This window comes from Micromonas commoda, chromosome 4 (genome assembly GCF_000090985.2).
Source record: "Micromonas commoda chromosome 4, complete sequence".
NCBI classification, from domain to species: Eukaryota; Viridiplantae; Chlorophyta; class Mamiellophyceae; order Mamiellales; family Mamiellaceae; genus Micromonas; species Micromonas commoda.
Window position 1 is genome coordinate 1009562 of NC_013041.1, and position 20842 is coordinate 1030403.

At 65.4% G+C, this 20842-nt stretch overlaps 9 protein-coding genes across 9 annotated transcripts; 4 read left to right on the top strand and 5 right to left on the bottom strand.

The window, feature by feature from the left end:
- Positions 1-264: 264 nt before the first annotated feature.
- Positions 265-1662, top strand: MICPUN_57973 (predicted protein; the record flags this gene model as incomplete). Its single annotated transcript, XM_002501389.1, has 1 exon — positions 265-1662. The coding sequence occupies one exon, from the start codon at positions 265-267 to the stop codon at positions 1660-1662; it is 1398 nt and encodes a 465-aa protein (XP_002501435.1).
- A 110-nt stretch (positions 1663-1772) lies between these two features.
- Positions 1773-2441, bottom strand: RPE_2 (ribulose-phosphate 3-epimerase; the record flags this gene model as incomplete). The annotated part of the gene is made up of 1 exon (XM_002501780.1): positions 1773-2441. One exon carries the CDS (start codon positions 2439-2441, stop codon positions 1773-1775), a length of 669 nt encoding a protein of 222 aa, XP_002501826.1.
- A 900-nt stretch (positions 2442-3341) lies between these two features.
- Positions 3342-5147, bottom strand: MICPUN_108123 (predicted protein). Its single transcript, XM_002501781.1, has one exon. The coding sequence runs from the start codon at positions 5138-5140 to the stop codon at positions 4169-4171; it is 972 nt and encodes a 323-aa protein (XP_002501827.1). The 5' UTR covers positions 5141-5147; the 3' UTR covers positions 3342-4168.
- Positions 5148-5767: 620 nt separating this feature from the next.
- PETF2 (ferredoxin, chloroplast precursor) lies at positions 5768-6931 on the bottom strand. The gene has a single exon (XM_002501782.1). The coding sequence runs from the start codon at positions 6758-6760 to the stop codon at positions 5846-5848; it is 915 nt and encodes a 304-aa protein (XP_002501828.1). The 5' UTR covers positions 6761-6931; the 3' UTR covers positions 5768-5845.
- A 348-nt stretch (positions 6932-7279) lies between these two features.
- MICPUN_108125 (predicted protein) lies at positions 7280-8687 on the top strand. The gene has a single exon (XM_002501390.1). The coding sequence runs from the start codon at positions 7320-7322 to the stop codon at positions 8532-8534; it is 1215 nt and encodes a 404-aa protein (XP_002501436.1). The 5' UTR covers positions 7280-7319; the 3' UTR covers positions 8535-8687.
- Positions 8688-9750: 1063 nt separating this feature from the next.
- On the bottom strand, positions 9751-10947 carry MICPUN_80558 (predicted protein; the record flags this gene model as incomplete). Its single annotated transcript, XM_002501783.1, has 1 exon — positions 9751-10947. A coding segment is annotated over one exon (1197 nt), but the record flags the coding sequence as incomplete, so codon positions are not given.
- A 4360-nt stretch (positions 10948-15307) lies between these two features.
- MICPUN_97280 (predicted protein) lies at positions 15308-16701 on the top strand (the record flags this gene model as incomplete). Its single annotated transcript, XM_002501391.1, has 2 exons — positions 15308-15379; positions 16243-16701. 2 exons carry the CDS (start codon positions 15308-15310, stop codon positions 16699-16701), a joined length of 531 nt encoding a protein of 176 aa, XP_002501437.1.
- Positions 16702-16888: 187 nt separating this feature from the next.
- Positions 16889-18496, bottom strand: MICPUN_81357 (predicted protein; the record flags this gene model as incomplete). The annotated part of the gene is made up of 1 exon (XM_002501784.1): positions 16889-18496. The coding sequence occupies one exon, from the start codon at positions 18494-18496 to the stop codon at positions 16889-16891; it is 1608 nt and encodes a 535-aa protein (XP_002501830.1).
- Positions 18497-19197: 701 nt separating this feature from the next.
- On the top strand, positions 19198-20775 carry MICPUN_57982 (predicted protein; the record flags this gene model as incomplete). The annotated part of the gene is made up of 1 exon (XM_002501392.1): positions 19198-20775. The coding sequence occupies one exon, from the start codon at positions 19198-19200 to the stop codon at positions 20773-20775; it is 1578 nt and encodes a 525-aa protein (XP_002501438.1).
- Positions 20776-20842: the final 67 nt, after the last annotated feature.

The following is a 20842-nucleotide window of genomic DNA, read 5'->3' on the forward strand; positions in this document are numbered from 1 at the left end:
ACACGGGTGCGACGCGACCGGCTCGGTCCCGCGATCGGTGCGCCTCTCGACTTGGGCGCCTCGATAGGGTCGCGCGGTCGGCGCGCCCGCGGATGTGGGGCTCGGGCGGGCGCGGCGCCGACTCTAAATTTGGTTTTATCCTCCCGAATTCGTGGTGACTGGAGCCGCGGTCTTGGCTGCCAGCCAGCCAGCTGGCCAGCCTGCCAGCAGTGCTCGCCTCCAAAAGTCGTGGTGCCTCCCGCGCGCAGTGTCCGGCGCGGTGACATGGGTATCTTCGGGAAGAAGAAGCCCCCGGCGGCCGCGCCGCCACCTCCCGCCGCGACGCGGGCCAACCCAAAGTCCCCTCGCGTCGACGACGCCCACCCCTCGCCCCGGGCGACGCCCAAGGGCGAGCGCGACGCGAGCGACGGGAGCCGGTCCGACTCGTCCAGCGCGTCGAGCTCCTCCGACTCCGAGGCGGAGGAGACGGACGCGCCCGCGAGTTTGCCGACGTACGAGGGGACCCCGTGCACCATGCGCCTCGCCATCGGCGTGGACGGCGGGGGCACCGGCACGACGTGCGTCGTCATCGGCGACGACGACGACGAACACCTGGGACGATGCGAGCTGCGCGACCGGAGCGCCAACGCAAACTCGGTCGGGTTCGAGAGCGCGCTCCGCGCGGTGCTGGACGCGATCGACGGCGCCCTCGACGACGCGCTGAGCGGCACGCGGTGGAAAAAGGAGGACGTCACGCTCGGCGTCGACGACGCCACCGCCGGGAGGCGCGCGCTCGCGGTGGTGTGCGCGGGGATCGACGGCGACGGCGATGCGACGCGGTTAAGAAACGCGCTCGTCGCGCGCGTGCCCGGGCTCGCGCGCAGACTCGTCGTGGACAACGACGCGGCGGGCGCGCTGGCGAGCGGAACGGAGGGTGCCATGCGGGGTATCGCGCTCGTGGCGGGGACCGGCACCGTCGCGTTCGGGGTGGGTTTCAGCGGCGGGACGGACGACGACGGGGATCAATCGACGGAGCGACGTAAAAGAAGAGGCGTCCGCGCTCGAGCGGGTGGCTGGGGGCCCGCGTTCGAGGACAGGGGCAGCGGGCACCACCTCGGCACCAGGGCGCTCAACGCGGCGGCGCGGGTGGAGGACGGCCGGGGTCCGCCCACGCGGCTGCACGGGGACGTCCTTCGTAAACTTAAGCTCGCGCCCGGCGCACCGAACGTCGCGGACGCGTTGCGAAGGTGGGCGTACTCGAGCGGACCGGCGCCGGAGTGGTCCAAGGTTGCCGACCTGGCGCCGCTCGTGACGGCGGCGGCGGCGGAAGGGGACGCCGTGGCCGTGGGTATCGTGAACGACGCCGCGGAGGGTCTGTGGGAGCAGATATTCGCCGTGTACATGGCCATCAAACGCGGTGGCGGCTTTGGCTCAGCCGCCGACGCGGGCGACTCGTCAAAGGCGTCCAGGCAGTACTCGGACGCGGACATCGTGCCGATCGTGCTGTGCGGGGGTTTGTTGAAGCGGGACGGGGTGCTGACCAAAAAGTTGGGGGAGTCGCTGATGGCGAGGGAGTCCGGCAGGACCGGGATGTTCAGCGGCCTTCTGGTGCATCCGGAGGTTGGTCCCGAGTGGGGCGCCGCGTGGATGGCTCGCAAACTCATGGACCCCTTCGGGCGGTGACGCGTCGGCGTCGTGAGATGAGACGATTAATAAGACGATCAAGACTAGCGATACAACATTTGGGTTCGATAAATCGTGTGGAGGGTGAATCACGATGCGCGGACGCGCGCTCACTTCGCGGCTGCCGTCACCGCGTCCTTGAGCACGGCGATTGCCTTTGGAACGTCGTCGGAGCCGAAGACGCTTGACCCGGCGACGATGACGTTCGCCCCGGCCGTCGCCGCCGCCTCGATCGTCGCGGGTCCGAGGCCGCCGTCCACCTGGATGTCGATCTGAGGGTACCTCTCGCGGAGCGCCTTGACCTTGGGCATCATCTCCGGCTGGAACTTCTGCCCGCCAAACCCGGGCTCCACCGTCATGACGAGCACCATGTCAACCTTGCCCGCGTCGCAGATGGCGTGGACAGCCTCCGCGGGGGTTCCGGGCTTGAGCGCCACGCCAGCCTTCATTCCCGCCGCGCGGGCCCTATCGCACAGCACGGCGGCGTCTTCGTCGACCTCGATGTGGAAGGTGAACATGTGCGCCCCGGCATCCTTTAGGGGCTCGACGTAGTCCCCGGGGTTGGTCACCATGAGGTGGCAGTCGAGGAAAGCGTCGGTGTGCTTGGCGAGGCACTTCACCACCGGGGCGCCGAAGGTGAGGTTCGGGACGAAGTGTCCGTCCATGATGTCCAGGTGGAGCCAGTCCGCGCCGCCGTCGATGACCTTCTTGGCCTCATCCGCCATGCGGGCGAAGTCGGAGGCGAGAAGGGAGGGGGATACGATCGCCGCGGGCGCCATGGTTGAGGGCGGCGCACCAATAACTGTCGAAAGAGCCGCCTGCTGTGCCCTTTTTCAAAGCCGGCTGGGATATTTTTGAAATCTGGGCTGCGTGGCTGTCACAAGCAGGAGGGGAACGATCACATGGCCGACGACGAGTGCAAACTGGCCGGGAGGCGCCCTAAGCGGAACCCCGAATCGCGAACGCTCGAATCCCCCGCGTTCAAGGACTTCATTGAGAGGTGCGCGGACCGCCCCCATCCTTCGGCCAGTCCCCTGGAAAAAGCGATCGACCACCATTTCGCTGATCCTCCCAACCGCCCCCGAATTTCTCCCCCAGGCTCGCCAACAACACCCTCGACTGCGACGCGGGCGGCAAAGTTCTCCGCCTGAAGCGTTTCATCAAGTCCAACGCGGGTCCCCTGGTCATCAACGCCGTCCTCGACGCGCTGAAGACCAACACGAAGATCGAGGCGCTGTACATACAAAACTTCGAGGATGGTTTCTTCGACGAGCAGCTCGAGCGGCTCACCGAAGTGCTCAAGCTCAAGCGCATCTGGTGCCTGAACGTGGGCGAGAACTTCAGGACCACTCTGAACGCGTGGAAGCAGTTCGCGGAGGAGCTCCCGGAGACCGCAGTGAGCCACATGTACGCCAGCGAGCACCACTTCATCGGCACCGACCTCAAGAACCAGATGAAGGACGCCATCCGCGAGACTCGCAAGGCCAACATCATACCGCACTCGCTCGAGGTCATCATGAACTGCGGCAACATGTGGTACAACCCCAAGCTTCCCAAGTGGGCGCAGGACATCAAAGGGGGCGCCGCCGCGCTCATCGCGAGGCAGCAGGCGGCATCCGCCGATTCCTCCGTGTGCGCCATCCAGGGCCGCGGCGGCGAGCCCGCGCCCGGCGAGGATAAAAAGACCGCCGGCACCGGCCGTGGCTCCAAGAAGATGGGCGCCATCGCCGCGCACGAGCTCGAGGAGTTCCTCCGGTCCAAGCGCTCGGTGGAGAGGAAGGGAAAGAGGACGGTGATTCAGACGGCGAGGGGAGCGGCGTTTGTAGCGACGGAGACGGCGAAGCAGCGCCGCGCCGACAAGCTCCGTCGCGAGCGCGCGGCGGAGAAGAAACAGGACGAGGCGGACGCCGCGATCGCCGAGAAGAACGTCGAGCGCGTCGCCGAGGCGCTCAGGGCCGGTGGCGGCGGCGCGGTCGTCGGCTGGCGGGTTCGGGTGTGGTGGCCGGAGGATGCTTCGTGGTTTCACGGCGTCGTGGCAGGATTCGACGCGTCGACGGGGCGGCACAGGATCGAGTACGAGGACGGCGACGAACGGGAGCTGGCGCTGGGCACGCGCGGTATCTCGCTGGACAAGATCGGGTTCCTCAGGGCGCCGAGGGGCCGAGGCGTCAAGGGTCAGGGTCAGGGCGCCAAGAGGACCCCGGTTAAGGCCGGGAGGGACGCTGCGACGACCCCGTCCAGAAAGAGTGGCAGGACCCCGAAGCGACGCGCGGAGAGCCCGCCGCCGCCGCCGGGTGGGCTCAGGGGCTCGCACGGCATCCGCGCGGCGGCGAGGGAGAGGAGGCTGAAGGAGGCCCTCGAATCGGCTCCGAAGAAGCGGAGGTCCTCGCTCAAGTAAAGGGAGCGAGCGGGGCGCGAATACAGACGCGACAACGGACGACGTACAGACACGAGCGACGCCGCGCGACGGCTTGATTACACGATCGTTTCGCCACACTTCACACCATCACTTCTTTCCTTTGCCCTTTTCGTCCGCCACGAGGGTCCAGCCCGACCGTCTCGCCTCCGCGCCGGGTTCCGACCAGAGCTCCAGCAGCCTCCCCTTGTACCCAGCCTTGTACGCCTCCGGCAGGAGCGTCTCCATAGCCTTGTACACGTGCTGGGGAACGACGCGCCTGCCCGTGGATGAGGTCTGGAGCACGTCGAGTGTGACGTCCGCGGTGCGCTGGTGCCTGAGTTCCACCTCCTTCGCCTCGGGGAACTGCCGGACGTCGCGGCGGAACATGAGCATGGTGCGGTGCGATCGTCGGAGGTACCGCGCCCTCGCCCCGGCGATGGTGTTGTTGGGCATCATCTGCACCCAGGTCATGTTCTCCACGTACACGAACTTCTGGTCCATCATGGCGTCGCACACGGCGCTGAGGTTCTCCTTCTCCACCCACATGAACACGAAGCCGTAGGGCGCGAGCTTATGGAACGGGATCTTGGCCACCATCTCAACCGTGATGCTTCCCTTGTCGGGGGAATCGTCTATGGCCCAAGGGGGGTTGGCGTGCACGGCGAGGAAGTCGGTGCCGAGATCCGTGAGCTTCTCGCAGTTCTTCACGATGTCCATGACGTGCTGCGTACAGTCGGGCAGCGCGAGCTTCTCCGCCTCGATCTCGCTCGGGGGCCTGTACGGGCGGATGACCTTGCCCCACGACTCCGGTATGGGGTGCGCGGGGAGCTTGAGGATGTTCGGCTCCCTCGGATCGATCACCTTCTTCTTGCGCATGAGCATCTGGTTATCGCTGTTGTACGCGGTGATCATGTGCGACTTCTGGGGCTTGGGCGCCCTGGGCTCGCGGGGCACCCTCGGACCGCCCACGCGCCTCTTCTTCTTCGCCGCTCCGAGGATCTCGCTCCAGAACTCGTCCGCGCCGCCTTCGTTGTCGCTGTCGTAGAACCCAACGGCGTTGCCCTCGAGGCGATCGAGCATGTGATCGTCGCCGTACAGGTCGTCCTTGATGGCGCTCTTGAGGCTGAAGTTGGATGTCTGCTTGAACACCTTGAGGAGCATCTCCTCGTCGAAATCGGGATTCTCGTCGTCGTTCTCCTTGTCGTCGTCGTCGTCCATCACGACGTCGCCATCCTCGCCGTCCGCGGCGGCGGCGGCTTTGGCGGCAGCTTTCGCCTCGGCCGCAGCCTGCTTCGCTTCCTCCTGCTCCTTCTGAATCTGCTCGAGGTGCGCGAACTTGGCCATGATCATCTCCGGGGTTTCGTCCTCCTCGACGTATCCGACGTAGTGCATCGCGCTCGGCACGAGGTTGGTTCCGGCGGCCTTCTGGAAGGTGCGCTCGGCGGCCCTGGACGCCGCGCGCCGGGGGCGGCGACCGCCCTCGTCAGACATGGTGCGGGTGTGCGAGAAAGGTGCGAACCCTGCTCCTACGTGCGTCGAGAGACACGCGCTGTGTGTCCCGCAGATCGCCTGAAGGTGCCTTTTCAAACTTCAGATTTCAAACTTCATGCTGGTATCGAAACAAAACCACGACAACTTTTACGCGGACTGTTCTTTGGTGCAGTCAGTGGGTTGGTGTGATTATATTTGGCTTTAACCGTCGTATTTCGGTATTTCTTCCTTGAATTTCAACCAATTTGCATACAATCCGTTTCGGGTCCTCGGTTTCGAACCCCCCGCTCGCGCCTACTCGTCCATGTCGGCAATCTCCAGCGCGAAGTCGTCCCTCAGCACCGAACCCGCGTTCTTATCCGTCGCCAGCTGCTCGAACAGCTCGCCGAACTGCATCTGGTACACCTCCTCCTCGTCCTGCGTCACGCACTCCACGTCGCTCGTCGCGGTTGACACGCACAGCAGCGCGTAGCCCTCGTCCCTGTACTTCTTACTCAAACCGAGCGCCTCTGGCTGTTTGAGCGTCCCGCTCGTCACCTTGACGGCGCATTTGGTGCAGCAGCCCATGCGGCACGCGTTGGGCAGCTCCCAGCCGTCCTGCTCCGCCTCGAAGAGCACGTACCTGCCCTCCGGGACGTCCACCTCGAGCACATCGCCCGTCTCGTGATCCGTCACCCTCACCTTGTGCCTCACGCCGGTGACGGCGTCGGACGGGAGCCCGGACCACGCGATGTTCTCGATGTTGGTCATGCAGTCGAACTCGGCGCCGCCCGCAAGCCTGGACGCCGCGTTGTAGTGGTCCTTCATGAACAGGTCCACGGTGCCATCCAGGTTGACGTGCTTCTCCTTCCACTCCGCGGTGGTCAGCGGGGCGATGGACTTGCGCTCGCCCTTCTCCTCGGATGTCGCACCCGCGGGTCCGGATCCGGTCTTTGACTCGCCGAGAGTCATGCCTATGGGTCCGAGGGACAGCCCGGTCTTCTCCATCAGCGCGTCCGCCTTGGCCATGAGCGTGTCCTCGTCGTTGTAAGACTCGGTTTGCTCTTCGGCGTCGCCTGAACCGTCCGCGGCGGGCTCCTGCTTCTTGGACTCGCCGAGGGTCATCCCGATGGGACCGAGGGAGAGGCCGACCTTCTCCAGGATCTCCTCGGCGCCGCGCATGATGGTCTTGACCTCGCTTCCCTTCTCGCCGTTATCGGCGCGAACCATCACGCTTCTTTCGCGACGGGACCGGAAAGCGCCACCATTTCCACGGCGGAGCGGTTGGGTCGTCACGCGCGTCGCGGGGGCGCGGAGGCGCGACGCGGTGGAGCACGCGGTGGAGCATGAGGCTCCCGCGATCGTTCGATACGACATCGTCGCGTTGATCCTTTCGGTATGCGCCCGACAACTGGCACACGCCGACGCGAGGGATGACGTCAAAAGCACAGCCACGCAAAGGAGATCAAGGATGCGAAGATTCGGCGATTTTTTTTTCCCGTTTCCCACCGGAAAAAAACCCGGACTGCAGCGCTGTGGAAATCCGAAATCTCCCGCGCCTGCCCTGCGCCTGAGGCTGACAGTCCTCGGGGTGCCGTGCGATGCCCAGATTTTGAGATTCACCGTTTAAAAACCCGCGGAAACCGCCCAATCAAATCCTATCGAACCGGACGAATTGGTTGCTGAGTCAAGGGTATCGCGCCTGCACCAATCAGGATAGGGCAAGTTGCCAGGCCAACCACTGCCGCTCGCGGGTTCACAACCAACGACCCATTTGGCCACCAGTACGATGGCTGCTAACGTTGTTACCATCGGCGCGTCGGTTTTTACCGCCGCGCCGGCGCGCGTGTTCAGGCGTCGCGCGCCGAAATGCAACGCTTCGGCCGGGCGCGACCACCACGGTCCCCAGCCGAGGCCCCAGGTTGGGATGGGTGCGGGCGGTAATCGCAAATTCCTCGGCCAGCGCCGCGGCGATGCGCTCGTCGCGCCCGCGACTGGGCGCCGCGCGATCCTCAACCAGGGCCCTCCGAAGCGTCCCCCGAGGGATCTTTTGGCGATGGAGGAGGAGATGACGGGAGGTGGCGTGGACAACGAGGAACCGGCTAAGGGCCTCCTCGGCGCTGTTTGGAAATTCGTCCGCCCGCACACGATCAGGGGTACTCTCCTCGGTACCACCGCCATCGTCACCAGGCAGCTCCTCCAAAACCCCGAGCTCTTCAACCAGGCGCTCGTACCGAAGGCGCTTATGGGTCTCCTCGCCCTTCTCCTCGGTAACGGCTACATCGTCGGCATCAACCAGGTGTACGACGTCGAGATCGACAAGGTGAACAAGCCGTACCTGCCCCTCGCATCCGGCGAGCTCAGCTCAGGAACCGCGGTTGCAATCTGCACAATTTTCGCGCTCCTCGGCGGCGCCATCGTCGCCACCAACTTCGAACCACTCATCACCGGCCTCTACGCCTTCGGTCTTTTCCTCGGTACGCTCTACTCCGTACCCCCGATGCGGCTGAAGCGCAGCCCGTGGGCGGCGTTCATCATCATCGCCATCGTCCGCGGCGTCCTGCTCAACTTTGGTGTGCACCACGCGACGACCGCGGCGATCGGTCTGCCCTTCGTGTGGTCCCCGCCCATCATGTTCATCACCACCTTCGTCACCGTGTTCGCCATCTGCATCTCCATCTGCAAGGACCTGGCGGACATCGAGGGCGACAAGCAGGAGGGCATCAAGACGTTTGCGACGGAGATTGGCGCCGCGGGCATCGCGTACCTTGGCTCCGGTCTCCTCGTCTTCAACTACTGCTTCGCCATCGGATCCGCGATGATCAGGCAGGATTGGTTCAACCTGCCGCTCATGATCGGTTTCCACTCTCTCGCGATCCTGTTCTGCATCTGGAGGACCAAGATTATGGAATACCAGGGTTTCACCAAGGCGTCGGTGATGAAGTACTACCAGAACATCTGGTACCTCTTCTACGGCGAGTACTTGATCCTGCCCTTCCTGTAAGCGAAGAGGGGAGGGTATCAATTTAAAGTTTATACATTAGCCGCGCGATGTTGCAGCCGAAGATCCGCGATGTTGTTTTATAATCAGATGTGTTTCATACTCTTAATGTACGAACCGCGCTATTTGTTCTCTATTTTTTCCGTTTCATGAGCTCCGCGGCGAGGGCGTTCGCCGAGAGTTCCTGTGCGCTCTTCTTCCTTGCCATCGGCGGTGGAGGAGGAGGCGGTGGTGGAACTCCCATGCTTAACAGTCCAGGCGGCGGAGGAGGAGGAGGAGGAGGAGGCGGCGGACCACGAACCGCGGGCGGAGGCGGTGGGGGTACCCCCATCGACAGCAAACCGGGCGGGGGCGGCGGGGGAGGAGGCGGTGGGGGTACCCCCATCGACAGCAAACCGGGCGGGGGCGGCGGGGGAGGAGGCGGCGGACCTCCTCCCCTTGGAGCCAGCGGAGGTGGAGGCGGGGGTGGAACCCCGATGCTTAGAAGCCCCGGTGGGGGCGGTGGAGGAGGAGGCGGGGGACCACCAGTCGCGCGAGCCGCCGGCACCGGAGGAGGAGGAGGAACACCGAGGCTGAGCAAGCCCGGCGGCGGCGGCGGCGGCGGCGGCGGCGGTCCACCGGTTGCCGCCGGTCTCGCAGGCTCCGCGGGCGCGGGTGAGTCCGGACGGCTGATGACCTCGTCCCTCGCGTCATCCTTCGCCACGGCCGCGACCGCCGCGACGTCCCACGGACCCTCCTGCTCCAAGTCCCTCGCCATCTCGTCGTCCTTGAACGGGCTCCTGGGTTCGCGACCCCCCTCCTTCGGGGACCGAAACGGCGACGCGGGCGAGTCCCGGCCCCCGCCCGAGCCGCCCTCCTTCCTGGGCGTCGACGCCTGGGATGTCCCGCCCTCCGCCACCGTCGGCAGGCCCTCCGTCGAGCTGCTCTTCCTGTGCTTCGGCGACTTGGACGTCTTGACGATCAGTTTCTTCCTCGTCGTCGGAGACGCGGCGTCGTATTCGAGGAGCTGCGACGTGGACGTGAGGCCGAGTTCCTTCATCCTTCGCATCTTGCTGCTCGGGGACTCCTCCGACTCGTGCCGCGGCGCCTTGGCCTTGAGCTCGTTGTGCATGGCGGCGACGAGGTCGATGGGCTCGCCGCCGGGAGGGGCGGGCTTGGCCCGGCCGGGGGGCGAATCTGCCGGGGTATCCGTCGCGCTCCCGGGGTTGCTGTCCTTCTTGAGCACGGCTTGCGATTTGGACTTGCGCATCTTGAGAGACTCCTCGCGCCGCTTCGCCGCCGCCTCCCGCTCCGCCTGCACCTTCATGTCCGTCTGAACCTTATCGAACGTGACCAAAAAGTCCGCCACGAGCCGGAAGATCCGCCCGGCGTTGTCCTGCTTGAACGGCTCGCCGAAAAACTCGGTGACGCCCTTCATGGCGTCGTTCGCCGAGCTCGCGAGTCGCTGCGCCGCCTCGACGTCGGCGTCGGCCGAGTCCGCGAAGGGGATCATGACGTCCCTGAACCTATCGTGGGTTTCCTCGGAGCTAGCTTCCTCGTCCTGCTCGGGGTCGGCGCCCGCAGCCTTGAGGACCTCGTCGTTCACCTGCTTGAGGCCGGCGACGATTTGCCCGAGTGCCTCTTTGGTGCCGTCCAAGTGGAGCCCCGCGGCGGCCTTGACAGACTCGAGCTCGGTGGACAAAAACTCCACGCCGGGCGAGGTCTTCTGCAGCTCCTTAACCACGAAGTGCAGCAGGCTAGTCTTCCTGTCGACAGCCTTGACGTCCGTGAGCCTGAGCAGGGTCTCTAGCCTGAAACCCCTGGCCTGGCCGCGGTAGGTCCCGCCGTTGAGGTGGTTGCCAACGGCGAGGATACCCTCGAGGACGGTCACGAAGTGCTTGCAGTGCTTCAGGTCGTCGGCAGCCTTGCTCACGAGCTGGTAGTCGGAGTTGACCTTCTCCATGTTGGCGTGCGCGGAGTTCTTGAAGACGAGCGACGAGATGCGCTGCGACAGCCGAGGGATCGCCATAACCTGCAAAAAGTACTGCTCCACAGTGGCGAGCTCCGCCTTGTCGCCCGGGTAGTTCTTCAGCAGCTTCACCTCGTCCATCGTGGGCACGCATAGCGTCAGAATGTTGAGCTGGTCAAGGCCGAGCACGGTGTCGTCCATGCTGAGCAAGGCTTTCTTGATGTCCTTGAAGGGCATGCGAATACCCGCGAGCTGGATTGATATGTTCAGCGAACGCTTCGAATCGATGAGACTCACAGCCTTGGGTTTCCCGTCGCCCTCTGCCTTCTTCTTCTTCTTCGCGGCGTTGGGATCTTCGAGCGCGAACAGCGAGTCGAGCTCGCCGAGGTCGAGCCCGTCCACGGTCCCCGCATCTTCCCAGACCGTGCCACGCACGCTGTGGGGCTGCAGCTTGTCCCAGTGGAGCATCTTGAGCTTGCGAACCGCCTTGGCCACCTTTTGCGCAGCCACGATGGAGTGCATTCCGAGCGAACCTGGAGGCGGAGGAGGTGGCGGTGGGCCGCCCCCGGGTGGAGGGGGAGGTGCGCCCGGGATACGCCCGCCCGGAGGGGGAGGCGGCGGGGGAGGTGCGCCTGGGATGCGCCCGCCCGGAGGGGGAGGCGGCGGCGGCGGCGCTCCCGGAAGCTTGCCACCGGGCGGGGGCGGGGGCGGTGGAGGCGGTGCCCCCGGCAGTTTCCCACCCGGCGGCGGAGGCGGCGGGGGGGGTGGTGCGCCAGGTAGTTTCCCGCCGGGGGGAGGAGGTGGTGGTGGGGGTGGCGGTGCGCCGGGAAGTCGCCCGCCGGGAGGGGGCGGCGGCGGCGGCGGCGGCGCGCCCGGGAGCCTGCCTCCGGGGGGGGGAGGCGGCGGTGGGGGCGGCGGCGGCGCGCCTGGGATCTTCCCTCCTGACGGAGGGGGAGGAGGCGCCGGCGGCGACCTCGCATCTCCCACCGCCGTGGGTTTCGAGGGTGATTCCTCGTCCTCCGAACCCCCGGTCAGTTGTCTCTCGATGTTCTTGACGACCTCCTCGGCGAACTTCTCCCGTTTCTCCTTCAGCGCCGACGACACCCTCTCCTCCTCCTCGGGATCCGACGTGACCACCGAGTCCACGTCGCTGTTTGCGCCGCTTCCGATCATGTTCTCGGCCATCTTGCCGATCAAACCCCCGCCGGTCTTCTTCTTGTTCTTCTCGATCGCATCCTGTCGCTCCTTGCGCTTCATCTTGACCAGGTTGATGATCTGCTCCATATCTTCCGCGGTGACGTTGACGTCGCCGTCCTCGTCTTCGTTCTCGCTGTCGACAAACTTGTCCAGACCGCCCATCGCCGCCACCTCCTTGAGCACGCGCTCCAGCGACGTGCGCGAGTAAATCTTGACGTAATCGTCCTGGTTCGCGGGTTCGGCGGCGCCGTGAAAGGCGGGATCACCCGAGGACGCGTACACGTTTTGAAGTCGAGCGCCCGCTCCGCCCGCCGCTGTGGTGTTGGTGAGCCGCGTGGACCCGCCCGCCGGGGGACGACGCCCGCCGATCGCGTGCTGCTGGTGCTGCTGGTGCTGTTGCTGCGAGGCGGCGGCGGCCCTGACCGAGCCGGACGTGGGCAGCGACTTGCTCCGCGCGAGACCGGCGGCGCCGGCGGGCTTCGGGCCGCCGGTGCCGGTCCTGAACCCCCCACCGCCGCCGTAACGACTCGTCGGTTTAGCCCTCGCCCCGGCGCCGGCGCCGGCCACCGCGCGTTTGGCCACCATCTCGTTCGCGTGTTTCCTTGCGGCTCTCAGGCCGGACCTGAGCGACGATCCGCTCACGTTCCTGGCCGTTCCCGCGGACGCCTCGGAGCCAGTCCCGTCGGACTCGGCGAGACCCGACTCGATACCCGCGTCCGTCGCGATCATACCCGCGGCGACCATACCGGACGTGATCGCGTCCCGCGCGCGAATCGCGCCCTTCTCCCCGGGAGCCGCGCGGCGGAACCCCGCGGGGAGGGCGACCGAGCCTTCGCGGACGCCGCCGGGGCCGGGCGTGGACCGTCCGCCGTCCGCACCGACCGCCGCGTCGAAGCCCGCGAACGAATCCGCAGATCCAACCGGTGACTCACCATCCCCGCGTTCACCCTCCCAATCCCCGTGCCCGCGCGTCTCGTCATCGCGCTCGTGCTCATCCCCGTCGTCGAACTCGTGCTCATCCCCGTCGTCGAACTCGTGTTCCGCGTACCCTCCGCCGTCGCCGTCGTCCCGGCGTCGGCCCTCGCCTCGGCCCCCTTCGTAGTAGACCAGGTCGTTTGGGTCGACGGCGTCGCCACGCGAAGAGCCCCCGCGCGTAACCTTCTTCTTGCGCACGAGCGTCTTGTCGACGCCGGGCGCCGCGGGGAAGAGAGGTGACGCGGCGTACGCCGCCGCCGCCGCCGCGAGGGGTCCGCGCGGGGGCACGCCCCGCGCGACGGGAACGCCCTCCGCCGCCCCCGCCGCCTCCGACGAAGCGGCGGCGACGACGACGGCGGCGAGCGGCGGAGCAGCGCCGGGTCCGGCCGACGCGACGGCGGGCTGCGCCACCGGGATGGCTCTCGCCGCGGCGGCAGCCTCCGTCGCCTTGGTCCTGCTTCGCAGTCTGTCGCCGATCGCCTTGAGCGGATCGTTCGCGTCGGGCTTGGCGGCGGCGTCGCTGAGCTTGATCTTCGCCTTGAGTTCGCTGATCGAAGCGGGCTTGCGCGTCTTCTTCCCCGGCGATTTCAGCTCGCGCTCCTTCGCCTCGCGCGCCGCCGCCTGCGCCGCGTCGCGGGTCAGACCCGACCCTCTGCTTAAGGGCGCGAACCCCAGCACCGTGGAGGACGCCATGTTCAGGGTCTTCCTGACCCTCTCGCCGGCGTCGTCAGTCAGTCCGAGCCGGCGCGGCGTGTAAGGCTTAACCTCCGGCGAACGTCGAAGCGCCTCGGGCTGCACCACGTCCTGACGCGTGTCCCGTATGGGCTGCACGTTATCCCTCAAGGGTTGCCTCCCGGTCTTGGTGCCCCTCTGATACTGCGTGAACCTGTCCCCGTCCATCAGCGCGCTCTTCCTCACCTCGCCCGTTTCCGACGCCATCACCAGCCGGGCCTTCGGGTCCAGGGTCCGCCCAAACATCTCGTCGACCCTCGCGGCGGCGGCCCTACCCATGGGGCTGCGTGCCGGGTCCCGGCCGCGCATCCATTCGGGGTTTTCCGTCGGCTCGGGCGATCCCGGCGGCGGCGACGACGGCGACGGTGACGCGGCGGTGACGGGGTTTTTCAGGGCTCTCGCCGCGTAACTCGCCCTCTTCTCGTTGGGCGAGTACAACGACCTCACCCGCGAGTTGGGCGACGTGTGCGCTTTCTTTGGCGGCGACGCGTTGATGCCGGAGGTTTTTCGGGGCACCTTTCGCAGCGGGTTCGTCGGGTCGAACCCCTTGTCGTGCTTGGAGGGGCTCACCTCCTTCCCGATCATTCGTCTCTCGCGAAGCTCGAGCAGGGAGCTGTACGTCTTCGTGGGCGTGACCGGCGGGAGTTCGGGCGCCACCTCTTTCCGCTTAGCCTCGCGCTCGGCCCGCTCCCTTACCAACTTTTCCCTCGCCTCGCGCATCATCTCCTCTTCTTTCATCCTCTGGCCATCCAAGACGAACGTCGCGGAGGGCGTCGCGCGTTTGCCCCCTGGTACCGCCGGGTGCATGTAGGTGAGTCCGAGCTCCCTATCCTTGGCCGCCTGCTTCGCATCCATCTTTTGCTTCGCATCCATCTTAGCCCGCTTCGCCCGTTTCGCCTCCATCTCCATCTCCTCGTGAAGGCTCAGCGTCACCATCTCTCGCCCGCTGCCGCCCGTCGTTTTCATCCGCCGCTGGCCCGGGCTGTACTCCTTGCCCGCCCCCGGAGACGGGGTCGACCCGTTTCGCCCAGACTCCCTCCTCGACTCGCGCTCGCGCTCGTGCGCCGCCTTGAGGCTCTTGGCGTACGCCTCAGTATCCAGCAAGGACTTCGCGTCGCCCTTGAAGATGAGGTACGCGCGCTCCTTCACGAAGGTTCGGAACAGCTCTAGGACCCTCTCCTCTTCGGTGGTTGACGCGGCGCCCTCCGCTGGGGGCTTGGTCGGGCTCAGCCCACCGGGCGACGAGGGCCCGGGCGCGCCTTTCTTCCGCATGATCCTGGGCCCCAACACGCGCACGAGAAAGTCCAGCGAGACGCCACCCTGGGCGCCGTCCACATCGGGGCCCGAGGCTCCGCCAGTGGCGTTGGCGACCACGCCCACGAGGTGCTTCAGAGTCTCCAACCTGTCAGCGGGCAACCGCTCGAGCAGCAGGCGCAGGACGTACAGGCGCGAGCGATACTCTTGTATCTTCACCGCCGCCATCATCGCGTCGAAGAGTTTCCCCATGCACAAGACGTCGTCCAATTCGGCGAGCAGCTTGAGCACGACCGAGCTGAGGCACCCCGCGGTGATCCCTCTCTCGCTCGCCTCGCTCGCGCTCGCCTTGGCGCCCTTCTCCAGCACGTACGACTCCGCCTGGGCGATCCTGGACGGCAGGTGGACGATCTGGCCCTTGTGAGTTACGAACAGTGGGTCGTCCTCGCTCGGCGGGCCGGTCACCATGAGCCCCATGAGCCGCGTCACCGCCAGGAGCTTCGCCATCGTCTCCCTGTCCTTCGCCCTGCTCGGATCTCTAACGTCACCGGGGGTGATCCCGCGCTGGTCGCCCTGCAGGAGCATCCCTCCTCGCAGGTGCGGCGCTTGCGACGTGGAAGCCGCCATCGCGGCCCGTACCCTACGATCCGCCCCCTCTTTCGTTGACGCCATGGTCCCCGGTCGGGCGGACCAGTGCCCTTTGACTCGGCACGCTGGCTTCATGTCGGAGCTGACACTCAACGTTTCTTTCGCGTTTGGGATTGGTCCGACCATATCGCAACCGACCTGTATCGCGCGCACACGCGGGTGTTCAACCGGCTCGGGAAAGGCGAAAAAGAAAGCCACTTTATCCAGTGGAGGCCACCGCGGCGAGACCATTCTGAGACGCGCTTCACGCGACGCGACTACCAGATTCGTCAAGATGTCGTTCGCGATTTCCGCGCAGGCCACCTGCGCTCGTGTCACTGGGGGTGTTGCGGTCCGCCGTAACGAAGGTGCGCGCTCGCGCCCGTGTCCCAGATGCCGGCACCGGCTTCTTGAGGGTTTCAGGGTTTTGAGCTGGAAAAGGCGGAAATTCGTGCCGCTGAGACCCCGGCCGCTGGACGCGTCGCATCGACGCGGTCGCGTTCGGGGGGCCGAGTCATTCGCGCCGGACTGCACTTGATACGCGTGAAGCGTGCACGCCTTCGTTCGAAGCACGACACTGAACAATCCACCCAATCCGGCCCCCCAACTCCTCCAGGCATGAAGTCTTCGTTCTCTGGCGCCCGCGTGGTTCAGAAGGATGTCGTCAAGCTTGCGCGCAAGCAGGTCGCCACCGTGGCGGCGGTTTCGGTTCCCGAGGGTGTGACTATTGAGAAGATGGGCAAGGTGAGACTCGAGACGCGCAAACCCTGCCGACGCGGAACATTTCATTCGCCGCGCGAGGTATCGTCGCCCGCCGGGCGGCATCCCCGTCGCGGAAGTGGCCGGCGACGTGGATAACTCTCGGAACGGTTTTTTTAGGATAATTCGTGCTCTGCGCGCCCCGCTGACCGTCCGCCCCCAACCCGCTCCCCAACTCATCCCCATCAGGACCTTCTCAACACTACCTACTACCCCAAGGGCGAGGACACCGACAACAGCAGGAAGCCCTGGATTGTGATCGACGCGGCGGGCCTTCGCCTGGGTCGCCTCTCTACCCTCATCGCGACGTACCTTCGCGGCGCCAACGTCGGCTCCTACTCCCCCTCCATGAACATGGGCACCTACGTGGTGGTCATCAACGCGGAGAAGGTGACCGTGAGCGGTAACAAGATGACGGAGAAGATCTACCGCCGCCACGAGACCGGCCGCCCTGGTTCCATGAAGGAGGAGACGTTCATCAAGCTCCAGCAGCGCATCCCGGAGAGGATCATCGAGAAGGCTGTCAAGGGCATGCTCCCCAAGAACCGCATGGGGCGCGAGATCTTCGGCCAGCTCAAGGTGTACGCGGGTCCCGAGCACCCCCACGCCGCGCAGTCCCCCGTGGACTTGACCGCGGAGGTGAAGGCGAAGTGCTACTCCTCCGGCCAGCGCAAGTAAGCCGCTTGGGAGAGGGTGCTGTTGCCGTCGCTGTTGCTAGCCATGTGAATATTAACACGATTCTTTAACGCGAGCTCGTGTGAAAGCTTTGATGAATTAATCCCAACTAGTTGCGTGCCCCCCGCGGCCCTAATAAAAGTGGAAACAATGAACTTTGCCAGTTTGCGCACGCCGCCGCCGACGCTCTTCACCTCACCGGACAGATGTCGTCGATCTTGAGGATCATGCGGACGCACTCGGTGGCCAGGGAGAGCGCGGAAGTGGACACCAGCAGGGGCTGGAGCACGTCCTCCTCGAGGATGTTCGTGATCGTTCCCTTTCTCACGTTGATGCCGAAGTTGGCGTTGCCGGTGGTGGCGTGCTTGTTCCTCAGCTCGGTGACAATCTCGATTGGGTTCAGACCCGCGTTTTCCGCGAGGGTGTAGGGGATCACCTCCAGCGCCTCGGCAAACGCCTTCACGCACACAGCCTCCATGCCGGACAGGGTTCTGGACCACTTACCGAGCTGCTGGGACACCTCCACCTCGGGCGCGCCGCCGCCGCAGATGAGGAACCTCTTCTGCACCAAACATCGAATCACGCACAGCGCGTCGTGCAGCGACCTGTCCGCCTCCTCGATGACCAGCTTGTTGGAGCCGCGGCAGAGCACGGACACGGTCTTGCCCATGTTCTGAATGCCGGTCACCTTGACAACCTTCTCGCCGCCGCACGCGACTTCCTTCACCAGATCCGCGTGGCCGAGCTTCTCCGGAGTGAGCTGCTCGACGTTCGCCACGGGCTGGCAGCCTACGGTTTTGCAGATGAACTCGACGTCTTCGCGCTCCACGTCCCTGACGACCAGGATCTTAGCCTTGGCCAGGTAGTGGAGGGACAGGTCGGTGACGGCGTCGCGCAGGATGGACTTCTGGATCAGCAGGACGTTGCACCCGCTTGCCTTGATCTTCTTGATGATGGAGATGATGTAGTTGCGCTCCTCCTTCAGGATGCGGTCCATCTGCTGGTAGTCGCTCACCACGACCGAGTTTTCCATGTCCGTCTTGGGCGGCGAGATGCAGAACTGGATCAGCGCGATCTTAGCATTCTCAACCTTGGTGGGACCGCCCGCAGCCTTACTGGACTTCAAATCGAGCACGAGTCCATCGACCATCTCGGTATCGTCGATGGTTCCGCCCGACTTGCGAAGGATCTTGATGTCCTTCAGGTCCACCATCTCGGGCCTCTCCGGGTCCCTGATCTTGAGCACCGAGTCAACCGCGATGGGCGCCAAGACGTTGGAGTACTGCGCGACAACCTTGGATCCCAGGGAGGTGGTCGCGGCTTTGATGAGCGCCCCGCGGTCCTCGATGTCGAGGGGGATGGCCATCTCCTGGAGGATCTCGCAGGCCTTGTCGCACGCGAGTCCCATGGCGTCCGAGATGACGGTGGGGTGCACGCCCCTGTTGAGGAGGCCGATGCACTTGTTGAGGAGGGATCCGCAGAGGACGGTGACGGAGGTGGTGCCGTCGCCGGCGACGATGTCCTGCGACTTCGCGAGCTCGACGAGCATCTTCGCGGCGGGGTGGGCCACGTCCATCTTGTTCAAGATGGTGGCGCCGTCGTTGGTGATGGTCACGTCGTTGTTCCCGCTCACGAGCATCTTGTCCATCCCCCTCGGACCGAGGGAGGTGCGGATGGCGTCCGCGAGCTTCTTCGCCGCGCCCATGTTGGACGTGCGAATGTCCTGCTTGAGCTTGTTGTCGGAGTAGCGCTCACCGGCCTTGGTGCCGGTCGAGCCGGGCTTGGCGACGGCGACCATGTCGGCGTAGACCTCGGACGCTGCCTGAGATCTGGTGTGGGGAAAAAGCGGGGACGCTGTGGCGCCTCCAGCCCTCGCGCTGACTTTTTAGCGCCGACGCCCGCTTGTCACGCGCGCGGTCTCGGGGAACGCGTGCGGTGCGAACGGCGGGTAACGCGCGTTCGAACGTCCGGAATCTACGGCGCCGAGTGTGTCGGCCACCTGCGTGCGATCGCCGGCGTGTGAGATCTTGTGCGCCGCTTCGCGACGACTCGATCGACGATCACCGCCTCGCGCAAAGTTCAAATCGCCCGGCGGGGCCGCAGGCAGTTGACCTCGCGACGCGGGCGGTGAATTAACTCAAGAAATCAGACCGTCAAAAAGAAGGTGGGGTGACCCAAAAATAGCACCCAGAAAACCGCAACAGAGGGGCGCACAGTTCAGCGCGCGGGCTGACCGAGCGCTTCGCGCGGGCCGAACGTCATGACCCCCGAGGAGGAGCTCGCGGACCTTCAGAAGAAGTTTGCACTTCTCGGTGAGCGCCCCGCCCGAGCCCAAACCTTCCCTCGACGCGTCTCACGCGACACCGTCCGACCCGATCCCCGCCCCTCCCGCGCACGCAACAATTTCCCAGAGGCTAATTCAATTCTCTCCTCCCCGCCTCCCCGCGTCGACCGACAGAGGGCGACCGCAAGGCGTACTTCGAGACGTCGCAATGGACGATGAAGCAAAACAAGGACACGATCGCGGCTGCGAAGAAGGAGAACAAGGATCTCCTGCAGCAGCTCGCGGAGAAGAGCAGTAACGCGGCGACCGATCGCGACAAGCCCAAGGTTACCGATCTCGGCCCGGAGAACAACGAGGAGCTCTACCGCCTCCAGGAGCTGGCGAAGGACCTGCGCAGGCGGTACGACGACTACAAGCAGCGCGCCGTGCGGAAGACCCGGGAGCTCGAGGCCAAGCTGGACAGCATCAAGGACCTGGAGAACGACGCCGTGAACCCGTCCGAGGAGGACACCCCGACGACTAGGCTGCTGAGGCAGCTCGAGAATCGCTTCGACAAGGCTCTCATCAAGTACAACGAGGCGCAGTCCATCCAGAAGACGTACCAGCAGATCGTCAAGCGTCTGAGCGACGAGCGCGTCACCTTCGACGCGCAGCTGCAGGGCATGGACAAGGCGATCAAGGCGAAGGAGCGGGACCTCGCCGAGCTCGTGTTGCTCGGCCACGAGGCCAACGCGAGCAAAGACAAGGCCAAGGCGGAGCTCGCCGAGGTTGAGAACTCGTTGAGCAAGGAACGGCGGGACCGGGAGAAGGACCTGCGGGACAGGCGGGAGATGGTGCGGCAGCGCGAGCAGATGAACGCGGAGACTGCGAGGATGAGGCAGAAGCGGGACGACGACGCCGCCGCGAGGGACGCGGCGGTGGCTCGGAAGAAAGAGGCGGAGCTTCGAGCCAAGATGGGCGAGGAGGAGCGCCGACGCGCGTCCGTCGCGGGTAAGCTGGATAACTACGAGGACGCGTTCCTTCGCATCAAGGACGCCACGGGCGTGGCGGACATCCACGAGGTTGTCACCAAATTCATGACCCAGGAGGACACCAACAACAACCTCAAGCAGCTCACCAAGGACGGCCAGTCGAGGGTCGAGGCGCTCAAGGAGGAGATTGACCAGACGAAGCAGAAGATCGATGCGCTCAAGCTGGACGGCGCGGGGACTGGCGCGTCGCGCAGGCTCGTGGACGAGTACGAGAGCCAGCTCTCCGAGGGCGCCGCCAACAACGACCGCGTCAAGGCTAAGTTTGAGCGCCTCAACAAGGTGATGGTGAGCATGAAGGCTGGCACCGAGCACCTCGTCGACAGGCTGGAAGGTATCAAGACGGAGGCGGCGCCCCCGGCGGTGACGGACGAGACCGTGGTGGAGGTGATGGCGCACTGCGAGCGCAAGCTCCTCCGAGCGATGGACCTGGTGAACAAGAAGGGAGAGGACAGCCTCAGGAGCACGCTGTCGCGGTCCTTCGGCCCATCCTCCACGGTTTCGGCGCACAACTTTCGCATCGACATCTTCGCAGACTCCGAGGACGATTCCGAGGACGACGACCGCGAGGAAGATGAGGACGGCGCCGCGAAGGTGGCGGACAGGACCCAGGTCAAGTACGAGGCGGAGGTTACCCTGGCCAAGGCGACGGGGAAGAGGCCGCCGGGTGAACCCTCGCCCATGAAGTCTGGACGAGGAGCGCCCGCGACTCCGGGATCCGTCAAGGGCAAGGGCAGCCGCGGTTCCCGACCCGTCATGGCCTGACGCCGTTAATGTTAACATCACGCTAATTTTTCCACATTACATCGTCGACGCGCGCCCTCACGTCGAC

Bases quoted from the DNA above. Each gene is read 5' to 3' on its own strand.
- MICPUN_108125 (XM_002501390.1), top strand. From the start codon at position 7,320: ATGGCTGCTAACGTTGTTACCATCGGCGCGTCGGTTTTTACCGCCGCG.
- MICPUN_108123 (XM_002501781.1), bottom strand. From the start codon at position 5,140: ATGCTCGATCGCCTCGAGGGCAACGCCGTTGGGTTCTACGACAGCGAC.
- PETF2 (XM_002501782.1), bottom strand. From the start codon at position 6,760: ATGGTTCGCGCCGATAACGGCGAGAAGGGAAGCGAGGTCAAGACCATC.